The sequence below is a fragment of the Macaca fascicularis genome, chromosome 1, assembly GCF_037993035.2.
Source record: "Macaca fascicularis isolate 582-1 chromosome 1, T2T-MFA8v1.1".
In the NCBI taxonomy this organism is placed as follows: Eukaryota; Metazoa; Chordata; class Mammalia; order Primates; family Cercopithecidae; genus Macaca; species Macaca fascicularis.
Window position 1 is genome coordinate 231,364,798 of NC_088375.1, and position 15,154 is coordinate 231,379,951.

Here is a 15,154-nt window from a genome sequence, read left to right on the forward strand (position 1 = left end):
TAGGCCATGGCCCAGCCCATTAGGCTGTGCCCCAGGGTGGCACATCTGGGGCCAGGAAGCTCAGGATGGGAGCCGCCTCACTACTGTAGGTGCCCACCTGATGGAGGCTGCCTCACTTCCATAGGTGCCCACCTGAGGCTTGCTGCCCCTGGGAGGAGGAGGCGGGCCAGGCCTGGTTTGGCACTTTGCTCTGAGTCCTCAGGACTTCTTCATGGAAGGAGGGGGCTTTGCTGATGGTGACGGTGGGGCAGGCTCAGCGGTCCTCCAGAATATGGAAATGGGGGCTGTGGGTGGGCAGGTGCTGAGAGAATGCCCCCACCTGGCCTCTAGGGTCCTCCCCAGTATGGGCATGAAGGGGCTGGAGTCACAGAGCTGGGGGGCCACCGCCCTGGTGTCAGCGCCAGCACCTGGACAGAGAAGGGTGGTGGGAGGAGCTGGCCTGGGCTGCGGTTGACCTGGGCTGGCTGGCCTTGTCCTGAGACTGCAGAGTCTTCTTGGCATCTTGGGGGCTTCCCGCACCGGGGAGGAGGGAGACCCACTGCCCAGCCCATCAGCCTGGAGCACAGAGTGGGGAGAGCACTGGGTGAGGGGGGTCTCACAAGAAGCCTTGGGGGAGGTGCCCTGCAGCCACTGGGATCCCCTCTCCCCAACCCCCTCCTTGGGTCCGTGGCTGCAGGGAGAAGCCCGTGTGCTGACAGGAATGGCGGCTGCATGCACAGGTGCCAGGTGGTCAGGGGCCTCGCCCACTGTGAGTGCCACGCAGGCTATCAGCTGGCAGCGGACCGCAAGGCCTGTGAAGGTAGGACGCCCTTCCCCTGCTCTGCCCCACCCAGGGTCAGAAAGCACACCCAGGCACTATGAAGGGACCTGTGTCTAACTCTGGGGCTGTGGCCTCCCATGGGACCAGGCCCTTTGGGAGCAGGGCTGGCCCTGCCTTGCTCCCCTTGGGTGACCTGGGACGTGACGGTCTCATCTCCCCTGCTGGGGGCTGAGGGGCGACGGTAGGAAGGCTCGCCAAGGGTGCTCCCAGCCCGAGGCTCCTTTCACCAGAAGTGCACCACGGAGCCCAAGTGTTGCTTATAGTTTTTAAACTATTGTATTTCCTAAGTAGTGCCTGCCTGGCAGGAACACCAAAGAGATGAATAAGAGAAAAGGAATGAGCCAGGCACGGTGGCTCACACCTGTAATCCCAACACTTTGGGAGGCCGAGGAGGGAGCATCATTTAAGCCCAGTTGCTCAAGACCAGCCTGGGCAACGTGGCGAGACCCTGTCTCTAAACAATAATAAAAAAAAATTAGCCAGGTGTGGTGGTGCTGTCTAGAGTCCTAGCTACTCAGGAATCTGAGGCAGGAGGATCACTTGAGCCCAGGCAGTCAAGGCTGCAGTGAGCTATGATCGCGCCACTGTACTCTAGCCTGGGTGGCAAAGCAAGATTCTCTCTCTCTTTAAAAAAAAAAAAAAAAAAGTCCAGGCATGGTGGCTCACACCTGTAATCCTAGGACTTTGGGAGGCTGAGGTGGGCAGATCACTTGAGTTTAGGAGTTCAAGACCAGCCTGGACAACATAGTGAGATCCCCGTATCTACAAAAAAAATAATAAAACCCAACTAGCTGAGCATGGTGGTGCACACCTGTGGCCCCAGCTACTTGGGAGGCTGAGGCAGGAGTCCCGGCTACTCGGGAGGCTGAGGCAGGAGTCCCGGCTACTCGGGAGGCTGAGGCAGGAGTCCCGGCTACTCGGGAGGCTGAGGCAGGAGTCCCGGCTACTCGGGAGGCTGAGGCAGGAGAATCACTTGAGCCCAGGAGGTTGAGGCTACAGTGAGCCATGATTGCACCACTGCGCTACAGCCTGGGTGACAGAACGAGACCCTGTCTAAAAATAAAGAAATAAAATAATAATAGTAAAATAGAACTAAAGAAGAAAGGAGACGTTGTTGCTGAGCCCAGGAAACACCTGGACGTGTGGGGTGGGCTTCTGCCTCTTTGCTGAGGCTGTTTGTGAATGTGCTTGTTTAGAGTCGGGTCGCAGGCAGGTGCCATTGTTTGGAACCCACTGCCACACCACACCACCCTCTGCAGCATGGCTGGGGAACGTTTATTTGTTAACCCCTCCCTGCACGTCTGGGTGTTCCTGACTCTTCCCTGGGTCAAGCGGCCTTGGGGAGCGATTTGGTTGCCGCCACCCTGGGGGTCCACAGGGTGAGTCTCTGAGGCAGCAGGGTGTGTCCAGACCAGGCAGTGGTCAGTTTCCAAGGGTATTAGTCCATTTTCATGCTGCCAATAAAGACATACCCAAGACTGAGCAATTTACTAAAGAAAGAGGTTTAATGGACTTACAGTTCCACATGACTTGGGGAGGCCTCACAGTCATGGCGGAAGGCCAGGAGGAGCAAGTCACACCTTACGTTGATAGCGGTAGGAAAAGAGAGCGCTTGTGCAGGGAAACCCCCATTTTTAAAACCATCAGATCTCATGAGACTCATTCACTATCACGAGAACAGCACAGGACAGACCCGCCCCCATGATTCAGTCACCTCCCACTGGGTTCCTCCCACCACACGTGGGAATTGTGGGAGCTACAATTCCAGGTGAGATTTGGGTGGGGACACAGCCAGACCATATCACCAGCACCTGCCGGATGGCCACGGGGTGTTGTGGTGTGTGGTTCCATGTCTTCACTGATACCAGGAAAGTGTTGCTTGGGTAATGGCACCTGGTCACTCAGTGGACTTAGCGTGAGACCCAACTTCTTCATCCCAGGGGACCTGCAGGGCTGTGACCAGTGGTCGTCAGGGACAGTGGGATTGGCCTTGAATGCCTGTGTCATGTAGCCACAGGCCCTGCGTGTCAGCGGGCTGTGCGCTATCTTCCACTGGCCCCGTGCAAAGGCCCTTCCTGGCACCTCTGAGTCCTCCCCGTGGTCTCTCCCCTCCAGATGTGGACGAATGTGCCGCAGGGCTGGCCCAGTGTGCCCATGGCTGCCTCAACACCCAGGGGTCCTTCAAGTGTGTGTGTCACGCGGGCTACGAGCTGGGCGCTGATGGCCGGCAGTGCTACCGTGAGTGGGCAGTCGGCAACAGGTTGAAGGTGCCCGGGATGGCCATGCCACTCCCCAGGACCCCACGGCCTGCTTTGGTCAAAGAACAAAGAGCTTCCTTGTCAATCAGGGGCAGCCCTGCGTATGAGCCCTTGGTGGGCACAGGGTCGAGGGAGGGCAGGGAGTCCCAGACCCGACAAGGCCTGGGAGCTCCATGTTGCTGCTTCCCACGGGTGTCCCCGGACCCGAGGCTGGCTGCTGGGTGGAGGTGGGGGGAACCAAGGTAGGTGGTGGTCATCCTAGCCGCCATCCCACATCCCGCGTGGCTGGTCTCATGGCAGGGATCGAGATGGAAATTGTGAACAGCTGTGAGGCCAACAACGGTGGCTGCTCCCATGGCTGCAGCCACACTAGTACTGGGCCACTGTGCACCTGTCCCCGTGGCTATGAGCTGGACACAGATCAGAGGACCTGCATCGGTGCGCACTGGCTCCTCCCAGATGCCCACACCCCCCTCCAGGGACCTGCTGCTGCCCTGGGTCTGGGATCAGTTCCATGCCATGACTTGGAGGTCCTCTTCTGTCTCCCTGAGTCCTGGTCTGGCTACCTGGGCCCAGGCGGGGTGGTAGGGCAGACCTGACAGAGGCAGCACCCTGGCCAGGAAAGACCCTAGGTGCCCACATCAGCCTGCAGGGCCCATACCCACGGTCATGGCACCCCCTTACCCCGTCAGCACCTCCTCAGTACCGCCCCATCACCTGGGAAGGACCCAGTGTCCTGGGAGTCACACCCCAGACCCTGACTCTCAGATGGAGTCCCCACCCTCTAGCCCCAGTCCCAACACCTTGTTCCCAGCAGACAGGCGGGTGGCCCCGGGGCTGTGACATGTGTCCTGTGTGTGTCTGTGTATGCGGGACCAGGAACATGCATGTGCGTGGGTGCGATTTTGTGGTGGGTGCGATTGTCTGCAGGTGCCATTATTTAGGTGTGCACGTGTGAGACTGTGGGCAGGTGCACATGCAGTAGGGCACATGGGTTGTGTGTGGTTGTATGCAGTTGCATGCAGTTGTGTGTGGGTGGGAGCGTGTGCACGTGCAGGTGCCTGGTACCAGGGGGCCCGTGGTGTGTGCCCACAGATGTTGACGACTGTGCAGACAGCCCGTGCTGCCAGCAGGTGTGCACCAACAACCCTGGCGGGTACGAGTGCGGCTGCTACGCCGGCTACCGGCTCAGTGCCGATGGCTGCAGCTGTGAGGGTGAGCACTTCCCTGCCACTGCACAGCTGGGGTGGCCTGGGAGCAGGGCCGCCCTAAGGAAGGACACGGGGCTGGCTCTGGTCCCCCCGTGGTGGGCATGGGGTCAGCCTGCTCTGTGCCCTGCTGCGGGGCTGTGGGTTCTGGTTGAGCACCTGCTGCATGCAGGGCTGTGGGTGTTGGCTGAGTGCCCGCTGCATGCAGGACTGTGGATATTGGTTGGGTGCCTGCTGAATGCAGGGCTCTGGGTATTGGTGGAGTGCCTGCTGTATGCATGGCTGTGCTGACCTGCCCGGCTACATGCAGGGCTGTGCTGACCTGCCCCCTCCCTCCCTCTGGCCTGAGGTCACTGGCTGCTCTCTCCTGGAGCTGGGCCTGTCCCCCTGGCTGCTGCCTGGCTGGCCCCGCCCAGCCTGGCCCCTCTAGCAGGTGTCTGCCATGGCTCTGACCCTGGGGTGGGAGGGTGGCCAGAGTGGCCGCTGTGGCTGGGGGTGAGTTTTACTGGCTGGTTCAAGAGATGAGCCACTCACCTCTGGCAGGGCCACCAGGGCTTCAGTCCTGCAAATAGGACTGGGTGGGCAGGAGCCTCCCTGGTTCCCCACCTGGGAGCACAGGCCTCAGCGGCCCCGGGTCACCCGCAGATGTGGACGAGTGCGCCTCCAGCCGTGGTGGCTGCGAGCACCACTGCACCAACCTGGCCGGCTCCTTCCAGTGCTCCTGCGAGGCCGGCTACCGGCTGCACGAGGACCGTAGGGGCTGCAGCCGTGAGTCTCCCGCCCTCCGAGGAGCACCGGCCTCTGCCTTCTCGAGTTTGCCCCAGCTGACCCTGCATCCCGCAGGCCTAGCCCGCCCCACCCCCATCTGCCTGGAGTCCTTTGTCCCCTGGCCTCTCTGGGCCAACACCACCTCAGAGGCTCTTGGGCCCCTGGGGACCCACTGGGGTCCTGCCTCTTCTGAGAGCCATGTGGGGATTGAGGACAGTGGGGTGGGGGAAGCTGGTGAGACAGGCATCCTCCTGCAGCCCAGCACCTGTCCTGACCAGGTGAGAGAAGGCACCAACACCTAAGGTGATGTCCCTGGGACTGATGGCAGCTGCTCCCACCTCTACCCCTCTAGGCCCCAGAGTCCTTAGAGCTGGGATGAGCCTGGGGGCAGAGGGGCAGGATTCAGGTCCTCAGGGCCCGGAGCCTTCTGTCCTGAGAAGGAGGGTCGGGTGCAGCTGGGATGACCCCGGGACCAGGCTGAGGAGGTGGGGGTAGTGGAGGCAGTAGGACGGTGGCAGGGGCCCTGGGGTGGGGCTCAGGCCCAGCCCTACCCGCCGGGGAGTCGCTGGGGCAGGCAGGTGGGTGGCAGGGGCTAAGGGGCCTCTGTGCCCCTGGCAGCCCTGGAGGAGCCGGTGGTGGACATGGACGGCGAGCTGCCCTTCGTGCGGCCTCTACCCCACATCGCCGTGCTCCAGGACCAGCTGCCGAGACTCTTCCAGGATGACGACATCGGGGCCGACGAGGAAGAGGCAGAGTTGCGGGGCGAACACACGCTCACAGAGAAGTTTGGTGAGCACGAGCCCAGCCCCCCGGGGGCTCCTGCTCGCAGGGCCGGCAGCCAGCGACCCCTCGGGCAAGGCTGCCATCCAATCAGAGGTTGGGGACGTGAGGAAGGACCCCTGCAATGCCATGTGAGACCAAGGCCCAGAGAGGTTGTGCCACTGGCTCAGTTTGCACAGCTCATGCGGGCTGAGCCTGGGCAGGACTGGGCTTGCAGGTCCCAAGTTAGGTCTCCTTTTGGCCCCAGCATCTGCCCTCATGTCACCCTTTTGGGGCCCTCGTGGGCTGAGGATGCCCCTTATGCCCCTTCCCTGGCATGAGGATCTATGCCTGCTGAGGCCAGGGTTCAGGCTCTGAACACCCCCATCCTGGTCTGCCCCCCAGTCTGCCTGGATGACTCCTTTGGCCATGACTGCAGCTTGACCTGTGATGACTGCAGGAATGGAGGGACCTGCCTCCCGGGCCTGGATGGCTGTGACTGCCCCGAGGGCTGGACTGGGCTCATCTGCAATGAGAGTGAGGCGGCTGGGCAGGGGCTTGGGGCCGGGAAGGGGCCTCTGAGCCCCAAGACCTGGGGACAGCCCTTTGAGCCTATTCAGTTTTACTCCTGGCTGCTGGCCTTGGGCGGGGAGACCTGTGCAGATCCATTCATTCATCCATTTGTTCAGTCCTTTGATAATATCCCCTGGCCGTCCACTCTGTGCCAGGCACTGTTCCAGGCAGCAAGGATTCCCTGGGAACAAGCGAGCCAAGGTGTTTGTCCTTCCTAAATATCAGTCTTCACGGTCCAGCAACAAGCAAGCCAGCAAATAACTAAGACAGTGAGGGCTGTCTGCTGAAGGGTTGGGTTCCTCTAGCTCAGATGGCCGGGGGCCCGTAATAACTGTGAGGCTCTGCCTGTTTGAAAGAGCTGGTTCAGAAGGAGGAGACTCCTGTCTCTGCTGGCGTTCGGAGAGAGGAGTCAGTGATCCATTAGTGGTGTCTCCCATGAGCATGGGCAGGGGTGATGTGGCACAAGTGCCATCATTTTATCTCTAGGCAATTCCTTCTAAACCCAGAGCCTCCGACCCTAGGAAGGGGTCTCAGAGTGTCGTGCTGGCTGGTGACCCTGACGCTTCCCTGTCACTCTTTGTAGCTTGTCCTCCGGACACCTTCGGGAAGAACTGCAGCTTCTCCTGCAGCTGTCAGAATGGTGGGACCTGCGACTCTGTCACGGGGACCTGCCGCTGCCCCCCGGGTGTCAGTGGAACTAACTGTGAGGATGGTGCGTGCAGTCTCTTCTGATGCTTCTGGAATTACCCCCTGGGCTGTCAGGGAAGTGGGAGGCACCACCCCTCCTTGTCTCCTTCCTCCCACTGGAGCAGGGAAACTGCCACCAAACTTTTCCTAGACTCCCTTCCCTTCCTGCCTCCCCGTCTCCAGAGGTTTAGGCTGTGCTTGAGAGGGAACGAGGCCCTTGAGTGAAAGGGGTGTTGCTTTTTCACTGTTGCTAATTTTCCCAGGGCCTGACTGTAGCAGAGGATAAGACTTTACAGAGCAACACTTTTAGAATGGGTTCCCTTGGGAGGCAGTGAGGTCCCCGTTCCTGGAAGCATTCAAGTAGAACTGTGTGATGGCTGGGTGAGGTTTGCAGAAGGGATTACTCAGGGGCCAGTAGCTGCAAGGGATGATGTTGACGTCCTTATTAACTGAAGTTTCAGCCTTTCTGGAGGAATTAGTTCAGAAAATGTTTCCCAGGTGGTTAAAGCTTCATCTTTAAGTCTCCAGACTTCATCATTTCTGCTTCTTTCGCTGGAGAGTGTAGCTAACGTATCATAAACTTTCTGCCTTCGTGACAGCAAGATAGCCAGCCCTAGAACCTGTGCCCCATGCCCAGGTGGCCCTGTGAGCTTGCCTGGCTGTGTGTGCTGTGCTCTGCAGGGCTGGTTGCCTGGTGGTTGTGGGGACCCCGGGCAGCTGCACAGGGCTTCCTACCTCTTCCCTGTCGGCGTGCCTCCCTTCCCCACTTTGTCTGCCCTTTCTATTCTACAGGGGACTGGGGAACCCCCATATTCATTCCCGGGCACTGCACCCCTGGGATTGTGCTGTACCCTCCAGGCTGCCTGCAGCATCGAGGGGTCACCTCCTCTTCTCTAGGCCTCCTCTTTCTGTCTCAGCCTCCGCCTGCCTCTCTGATGAGGATATCTGTCTTTGGGTTCAGGGCCAACCTGGATAACGCAGGGCTACTATGGCAAGCCCTGTCGCAAGAAGTGCAACCGTGCCTAGTCTCCAGGTCCTGGGGCATAGTCTCCATGTTGTTATCGGGGCACCTTCAGCTTACTACTGCCTTCAGTACGAGGAAGGACGTGGGGCAGGACCCAGCCAGAAGGAATTGTTTGGGGAAGAAAGGCGAGGACCTTTCTAGCTCTGGGGCCACCTGTGGCTTGGGCCTGGGACCCTGGCCACTGGGGCCACGTGTCCTTCCTGCTTTGAGGTTCTGAGGTCAAGCTTAGTGACTGCCATGGGACAGAAGTCAGGCGGCTCCTGAAGGGAGCCGGGCTTTGGGGAGAGTGGAGCGTGAGCTTTGTGCATCTCTCCAGTGTGGGCCAAGGAAGGTGCTCCTCCACCCGCCCTTGCCGCAAGCCCTGGGGGCAGGGGATGTAGGGGACGGACCAGCCAGGGCAGACAGCCAATCCTCGAGGCTCACCTAGTGCCCTGGTGGGGGCTGCTCCCAGCTCCTGTGCTGGGCCCTGGGCCCCTGAGCATCCTACCACGTGGGAGGACCACATGTGGTAGGTTGGCTGCCACCAGGGTTCTCACGGAGCCCCGCTGCCCCCAGGCTGCCCCAAGGGCTACTATGGCAAGCACTGTCGCAAGAAATGCAACTGTGCCAACCGGGGCCGGTGCCACCGCCTCTACGGGGCCTGCCTCTGTGACCCGGGACTCTACGGCCGCTTCTGCCACCTCAGTGAGTCTCACCGCCCCTTCCGGTGTCCCCAGCGGCCGCAGCGGGTGGAAGGGATGGTGTGTGTCCTATTACCTGTAGTCTGGGTTGGGATGAGACCATCAGGGCCCAGCCAGGTCACCCACTGGGATGTGGGTCTGGGATCTGCCCTGAGTCTGTGGACTCCGAGCCACATCCTCTCGACGGCAACTGTGCTGGCATCCAGGGCGTCTGGGTGGACGGTCCCCAGCCTCGTGGTGCCTCCCAGCCCTGATGGGTGGGAGGGTTGCCGACGAGGGCAGGGCCAGGCCTTTTGCAGAAGCCTCCAGGGGATGAAGCCTATCTTGACTTTTGGAGATTCCTGGCAGCAAGGCCAAGCTCTGAGTCCCTGGTGGGGTCACCCATCCCTGGGATTCAGACACTCGGGGAGGAAGGGGCGGTGGGCTGCAGGGGGAGAGGTGGATGAGGACAGCTCCCTGCATGATCTTGGCTGTCGTCCTGGCTGACCCAGGGCCGGTGGAAGTGGTCTGGGAGGGCGGGGCTTCAGACGGGGCCCCTCTCATGGCTCCGTGGGTGCAGCCTGCCCGCCGTGGGCTTTCGGGCCGGGCTGCTCGGAGGAGTGCCGGTGTGTGCAGCCCCACACGAGGTCCTGTGACAAGAGGGATGGCAGCTGCTCCTGCAAGGCCGGCTTCCGGGGCGAGCGCTGTCAGGCAGGTGAGTCCTCGCATGGGGTTTGGGGGGCGCCAGGGCCGGCTGACCCCACCCACCCCTCTCTCACACCCTGCAGAGTGTGAGCCGGGCTACTTTGGGCTGGGGTGCCGGCAGGCGTGCACCTGCCCGGTGGGTGTGGCCTGTGACCCCGTGAGCGGCGAGTGTGGGAAGCAGTGTCCTGCTGGCTTCCAGGGAGAGGATTGCGACCAAGGTGAGTGGCTGGCTCCTGGGGCTCCCGGCGGTCTCTGTGGGTCTAGGCTGCCTGCCTGGCTGGAGGGTGGGCTTCAGAAGGCCTGCATGGCTGTCACTATTGGCCTCCTTCGCCTGAGCTCAGGTGGTGCCTGGCCTTGACAGCTTGTCACACAGCAGTGGTGCGGCTGCTAGTCTGAGTCTGGTCTGCTTAGGGCAGGTCTGCTCTGGGCCTGGCCCAGAGAGGGGTTGGTGCTTCTCCAAACTCCCTTGCCTTGACTGGAACAGACTGTGGGCTTCTCTTGGAGGCTGGAGCAGCAGCTTCCTCCTCACATGTGAGCCGGCAGCAGAGGCTGCCCCTGGAGGTGGTGGTTCGGAGAGTGGTCTGGGCCGCAGTGCCGGCCTGGGGTCGTGGCTGCAGGCCCCTGGATGTGGATGCTGCAGCCTGGGTCTAGCAGGCACAGAGCCTGGGAGCCCCACACTCACATGGCAGGCAGGGGAGGAGGCTGTTAGGAGCTGGCTGAGAGATGGACCAGCTGAGTCTGTGCTTAGGTATTCCTGGAGACCCGGGGACTAACTCCCCGAAGTGATTCCAGCCCGGCGTGCATGGGGCTGGAGGCTTTTCCAAGAGGGCTAGGAAGCTGGGGGTGTCCTGGCTGCCCCAGCTTGCACTGGCGGGAGGTGCAATGATCAGGACAATGGCATGTGGTCCTGGCCAAGCAGAAAGCTGAGCAAGCTGATCTGAGGCTCAGAGCTGCGGGATGGTCACTCCTCAGTCTCATGACCGGGGTAGGAAATACCCGAGTGTGTCATCGGCTCATGAGGGGAAGGAAGACACCCTCAGCATGAGTAACGGAGCTGCCGCAGCGGCCACCGACAGGGCCTGGGCAGGTTGGAGCCTCCCTTGGCGCGGTGCACGCTGTCCACACCCATTGGCCGGGAGAGACGGGAGCCACGAGGGCCTGCCGTGTGACCAGCATGACCACGTCCTGGGCTGGAGAGTGAACGAGAAGCCCGGTGCCAGCCCCCTCCTCTGCCTCCCTTGGGGCCATACTGGGGGCTCTCTGGACTCAAGCCCCCCCAGCATGGGCCCTTCCCCTCCCCACTTCCATCTGGGGAATGAGAAGGGGCCCGCAGAGGGAGCAACGTCCACCCAAGGACCCACCAGCCAGCTCTTAGGCCACCCTGGTCCCAGCCACTAAGGGTGGGAGCACTCTAGGCCAAGACTCCCGACCTGGCCTCGCAGGAGCTCTGTGGCCTCAGGCCGGCGTGCAGCGGCTCTGAGTGCCCACTCCCCATCTGTGCACAAGCCCTAGGGCTTCGTGAGTGTGTGGACGTGGGACTCGCTCCTCCTGACTCCCTGGCATCCTCTCCCACCCTTCCTCCCACTCCCCTCCCCAAACGTGTACACGCACACGTGCACACACCACTTACACACACACACACATGAATGCAGGCAGGCGCACGCACACACACGCCAGCAGTTCACCCTCCCCTGATGCCTGTGACCCTCCTTCCACTCCCCGATCTCTACACCAGAGACAGTGAGGAGGCCTCGCCAGAGACGCACCTCCACCGCTCCCAGAGCCCCCAGTTCCTAAGAGGAGGAAGGCTCCTGCCCTGCCCCTCCTCCGCTCCTCCTCTGCCCCTTCCCCTCTTTTGTTTAAGAGCCTCTGGTGCCCCGAGGATAAGCCACAGGATGACATCTGAGTGCTGACGTAAAGATCAACGCTCTTTATTAAGATAACATCCCCTCTGGTTGGTTCTGGAAACTGTTTCTGCCCCGCACTCATCTGCCCCAGTTAGTGGAGGGGGCTTCCCTGAGGCCCTGTCGGGCTGCTTTGACCAGCGACCCCCCAACCCTGTGAACACCACCCAGTGCCCTAGGGCACGCTGAGTGCCAGGCCTGGAGTCCCAGGGACGTCCCTGTGGCCCCGTGGGCGGGTGTCCCTGGAGATGGGCCCTGGTGACAAGGGTTCACCGGCGTGTGTACTCAGGGCCTCAGCGGGGCCAGGCCTGGTGCTTTGCCTGTATTACCAGCGCTCCTCCCCAGGCTGGGCACGTCCTGGCTCTCAGCCCCGCTGTGGGCTTCTGACGCGTGGGCTCTGTGGAACTTGGGTGTGCAGCACAGGGTCTCTGTCGACTGCCTTCCTGGGGCTGCTGTGATGCCGTTGTGAGCCCAGGGAGAGGTTCAGTTCGAGCAGCAGGCAGGGGCATCACAGTGACTGCGCCTTGCTGGGGGAGGCAAGAAGGCTGCCACCACAGCTCCCGGCCCAGCCTCGTGCTCTGTTGTCCTCACAGGGGAGGCCAAGGCCGGGCCCTTAAGGGCAGGGCAGGCGTGGGAGAGTAGAGAAAAGCTCTGCCAGGGAGGCCGATCCAGGGCTCCCAGCACCCACGGCTCTGCCAGGCCATGGGGAGCGGCCCCTGCAGGCCCTCTCCAGGGGTCCCGATCCTCAGCCCCCACGTTCTCTCCCGAGGTCCCCCTTCCTGGGATGCTCTGACTCCCTGACCTCTGTGCTCCCTGGGGTCTCATTCACCTGCTGGGTGGAGGAGGGGGACCCTAGGCCTCCAGGAGGCCACCTGCCCTCTCCATTCTAGCCCTATCCCACAGGGAAAGGGCAGTGGCTCTGGGGGTGGAGCGAGTGGGTGCACAGCCTCCCTAACCCTAGGGCCGAGTCCCTGGAGGGGCTCCCAGCTGGATGTAGGGGAGTAGGAGAGACTGGACCAGCATCGCCAGGTTGGGCTGGGGGCACACTGGCCTGACCAGGACAGGTCCTCTGGTGACTATGGTGGCGGAGGAAGAGTAGGCCCTACCTCGGGCTCCCGGGAGCTCTCCAGGGTCCTGGACAGCTGAGGGATCTGCTTCAGCCTCTCCCAGGCTGCCCCAGCAGCCCTGCCCCTCCCCTCTCCTCCCATCCGTCAGCTCCCCTTTCTCCCCTCCCTTGCCTGTTCCTTTGACCTGCCTGGCCACTCTGGGGACCCCAGGTGTGCTCAGCAGCCCCCCAACCCCGGGGCTAGAGCCAGAGCCCATGTGGGGAGGCGTGGGAGGCACACTCGCCAGGAGCCCCTGGGGGAAAGGCTCTGGTCGGGCCGCTCCACATGGCGTGGCTGAGGCCCCTCGTGCTTCTTCCTGCAGAGTGCCCGGTGGGGACGTTTGGCGTGAACTGCTCAGGCTCCTGCTCCTGTGGGGGGGCCCCCTGCCACGGGGTCACGGGGCAGTGCCGGTGTCCGCCGGGGAGGACTGGGCAAGACTGTGAGGCAGGTGAGTGTCGGCTGCAGCCCCGGTTCTACCTCCCTGGGCTGCACAGCTCCGAGTTGATGGGGCCCTGAACTGTGGGGGCCCCAGCCCTGCGGATCCCAGGCCCGTCTGTAACAGATGTGAGAACTCAGAGTGCACTCCCGTGTGGTAGGGAATGGGGATCTGTGGCTGCCCCACCAAGCCCCTGGGGCCTACAGGCTGCCCTCTCGAGCTGCTCCCTCTCTCCATGTGGTTCCCAGTCTCTAACGGGCTTGGCTCCTTGTGTTGCCAGCTGAACTGTGCCTGGGGCTGGGGCTCCTCTCCCATGGTGGGCACCCCGCAGCCTGCAGCCCCAGGAGGCGCCCGGGCCCTCTCTCCTCCCCGGGGCAGGCTGAGATGGTAACAGTGGTTCCGCCTCCTCGGCTGTGGCTCCAGGGGCATTGTGCCATGTTGTGTTTATTGATGTGTTGAGCAAGGACAGCTTGGGCACTGACTGGCCATGGGGGGTGGGTGCTAGATTGTCCCGAGGGCCGCTGGGGGCTGGGCTGCCAGGAGATCTGCCCAGCATGCCAGCACGGTGCCCACTGCGACCCTGGGACTGGAGCCTGCCTGTGCCTCCCTGGCTTCGTCGGCAGCCGCTGCCAGGATGGTGAGTGAGCTGGAGCCGCCCCTGAGCCTTTGACCCGGGGCAGGTGGCCAGGCCCCACTCACCCTCTCTCTTCTGCCTGTAGTGTGCCCAGCAGGCTGGTTTGGTCCCAGCTGCCAGACACGGTGCTCTTGTGCCAATGATGGGCACTGCCACCCAGCCACCGGACACTGCAGCTGTGCCCCCGGGTGGACCGGCTTTAGCTGCCAGAGAGGTACAGGGACGCTTGGCTTGCCCTTTGTCCAGACGTCCCTCCTTTCCTAGCCCCTGGAGAGGCCTCTGCCCAGGGCCCCTGAGGACTGGGGGCTTGCATGAGGCAGTGCCCCAGTCCTGAGATGCCCCTGTGCCTGACTTGGCGGTGGTACCTGTGGCCTGCACTGGGGCCTGCTCTGGATGACTCTGAGTTCTGTTGCAGCCTGTGATAGTGGTCACTGGGGACCTGACTGCAGCCACCTCTGCAACTGCAGCGCTGGCCACGGGAGCTGTGATGCCATCAGTGGCCTGTGTCTGTGTGAGGCTGGCTACGTGGGCCCGCAGTGCGAGCAGCGTGAGTCCTGGCCCTGCCTTTGGCCGCGCCCCCCTCCTGAGCACACACACACAGAACCTTTGGCCATGCCCCCTCCTGCGTGCACACACACATATGAAGCCTTTGGCCACACCCCCTCCCATGCACACACACATGCAGAGGCACACACACACATGAACACACACAGAACCCTTGGCCGTGCCCCCTCCTGTGTGCACACACACAGATGAAGCCTTTGGCCACACCCCCTCCTGTGCACACACACAAGTGCACATGCACGCACACGTGAACACACACACACACAAAAAAACCTTTGGCCAATACTCCCTCCTGCGCGCACACACACACGAAGCCTTTGGCTGCGCCCCCTCCTGTGAGCGCATACACACATGCACATGCATACACACACACACACAGACTTTGGCCGTGCCCCCTCCTGCGCACCCACACACCCCAACACATGCACACACACACATGCGCACTGCGGCTGGGCCCTGGCCTGGCTTCCTCTGCCTTCCCTGAGCTTTCCAGCGCCCACCACCCCACTCCACAGCCGGGACTAAAGTCTAGCCTGGACTAAATGATGCCCCCGCTGTGTGGAGAGTGTATGAGGTCCCTGCTTAGCCCAGGGTGCTGCAGGGGGTGTGCCGGGTCCTCCATAGGAGACTCCCTCCTGCCACCTGTCCTGAGTGACCAAAGCTGCCAGGCAGCCCCCCGGGAATGATGCTTTGCTCACTTGTGCCAGAGTGTTGGTCCTCTCACCGACCTGCACCAGGCTCACCGGAGATGCAGCAGGAAGGGGCAGGTCCCCTGCCCCACTGCGGGAGGCCTGGCACCTGGGGGATGGAGAAGGGGTCTGCTTAGGACTGAGGCTGGTGTCCCCCAGTGTGTGCCCCCAAGGCTTGGTTGGTGGAACTAGGGGAGGCCTGGGTCGGGTGTCCTAGAGGCAGCCCCTACAGAGTTCCCATCCCTAAAGCTGCTGCCTGGAGCTCCCTCAAGCCTCCCGTGGCCCCACCTGGGTGGGATGAAGCGTGTGAGTGAGCCCAGTCTCCCTTGGGTGAGAAGGGGCTTCTCACGAGCCAGGCCT

At 62.2% G+C, this 15,154-nt stretch overlaps 1 protein-coding gene across 24 annotated transcripts in view; it reads left to right on the forward strand.

The window, feature by feature from the left end:
* LOC102129652 (multiple epidermal growth factor-like domains protein 6) overlaps positions 1-15,154 on the forward strand; it is a 122,906-nt gene that overhangs the window by 95,018 nt on the left and 12,734 nt on the right. For 21 of the 24 annotated variants that reach the window (XR_012427114.1, XR_012427115.1, XR_010581657.2 and 18 more), the window contains 15 exons: positions 677-799; positions 2,936-3,058; positions 3,379-3,516; positions 4,174-4,293; positions 4,932-5,054; positions 5,673-5,843; positions 6,219-6,350; positions 6,970-7,098; positions 8,653-8,781; positions 9,337-9,471; positions 9,545-9,679; positions 12,794-12,919; positions 13,413-13,544; positions 13,627-13,755; positions 13,957-14,088. Coding sequence is in view for 18 of the 24 variants with exons in the window: in XM_065530807.1 (XP_065386879.1) it covers positions 677-799; positions 2,936-3,058; positions 3,379-3,516; positions 4,174-4,293; positions 4,932-5,054; positions 5,673-5,843; positions 6,219-6,350; positions 6,970-7,098; positions 8,653-8,781; positions 9,337-9,471; positions 9,545-9,679; positions 12,794-12,919; positions 13,413-13,544; positions 13,627-13,755; positions 13,957-14,088 (1,977 nt within the window). In the remaining 6 variants the exon portion in view is untranslated. The remainder of the gene's footprint in view (positions 1-676; positions 800-2,935; positions 3,059-3,378; positions 3,517-4,173; positions 4,294-4,931; positions 5,055-5,672; positions 5,844-6,218; positions 6,351-6,969; positions 7,099-8,652; positions 8,782-9,336; positions 9,472-9,544; positions 9,680-12,793; positions 12,920-13,412; positions 13,545-13,626; positions 13,756-13,956; positions 14,089-15,154) is intronic. The other 3 variants (XM_015443649.3, XM_015443663.3, XM_045388072.2) reach the window with 3 other exon arrangements.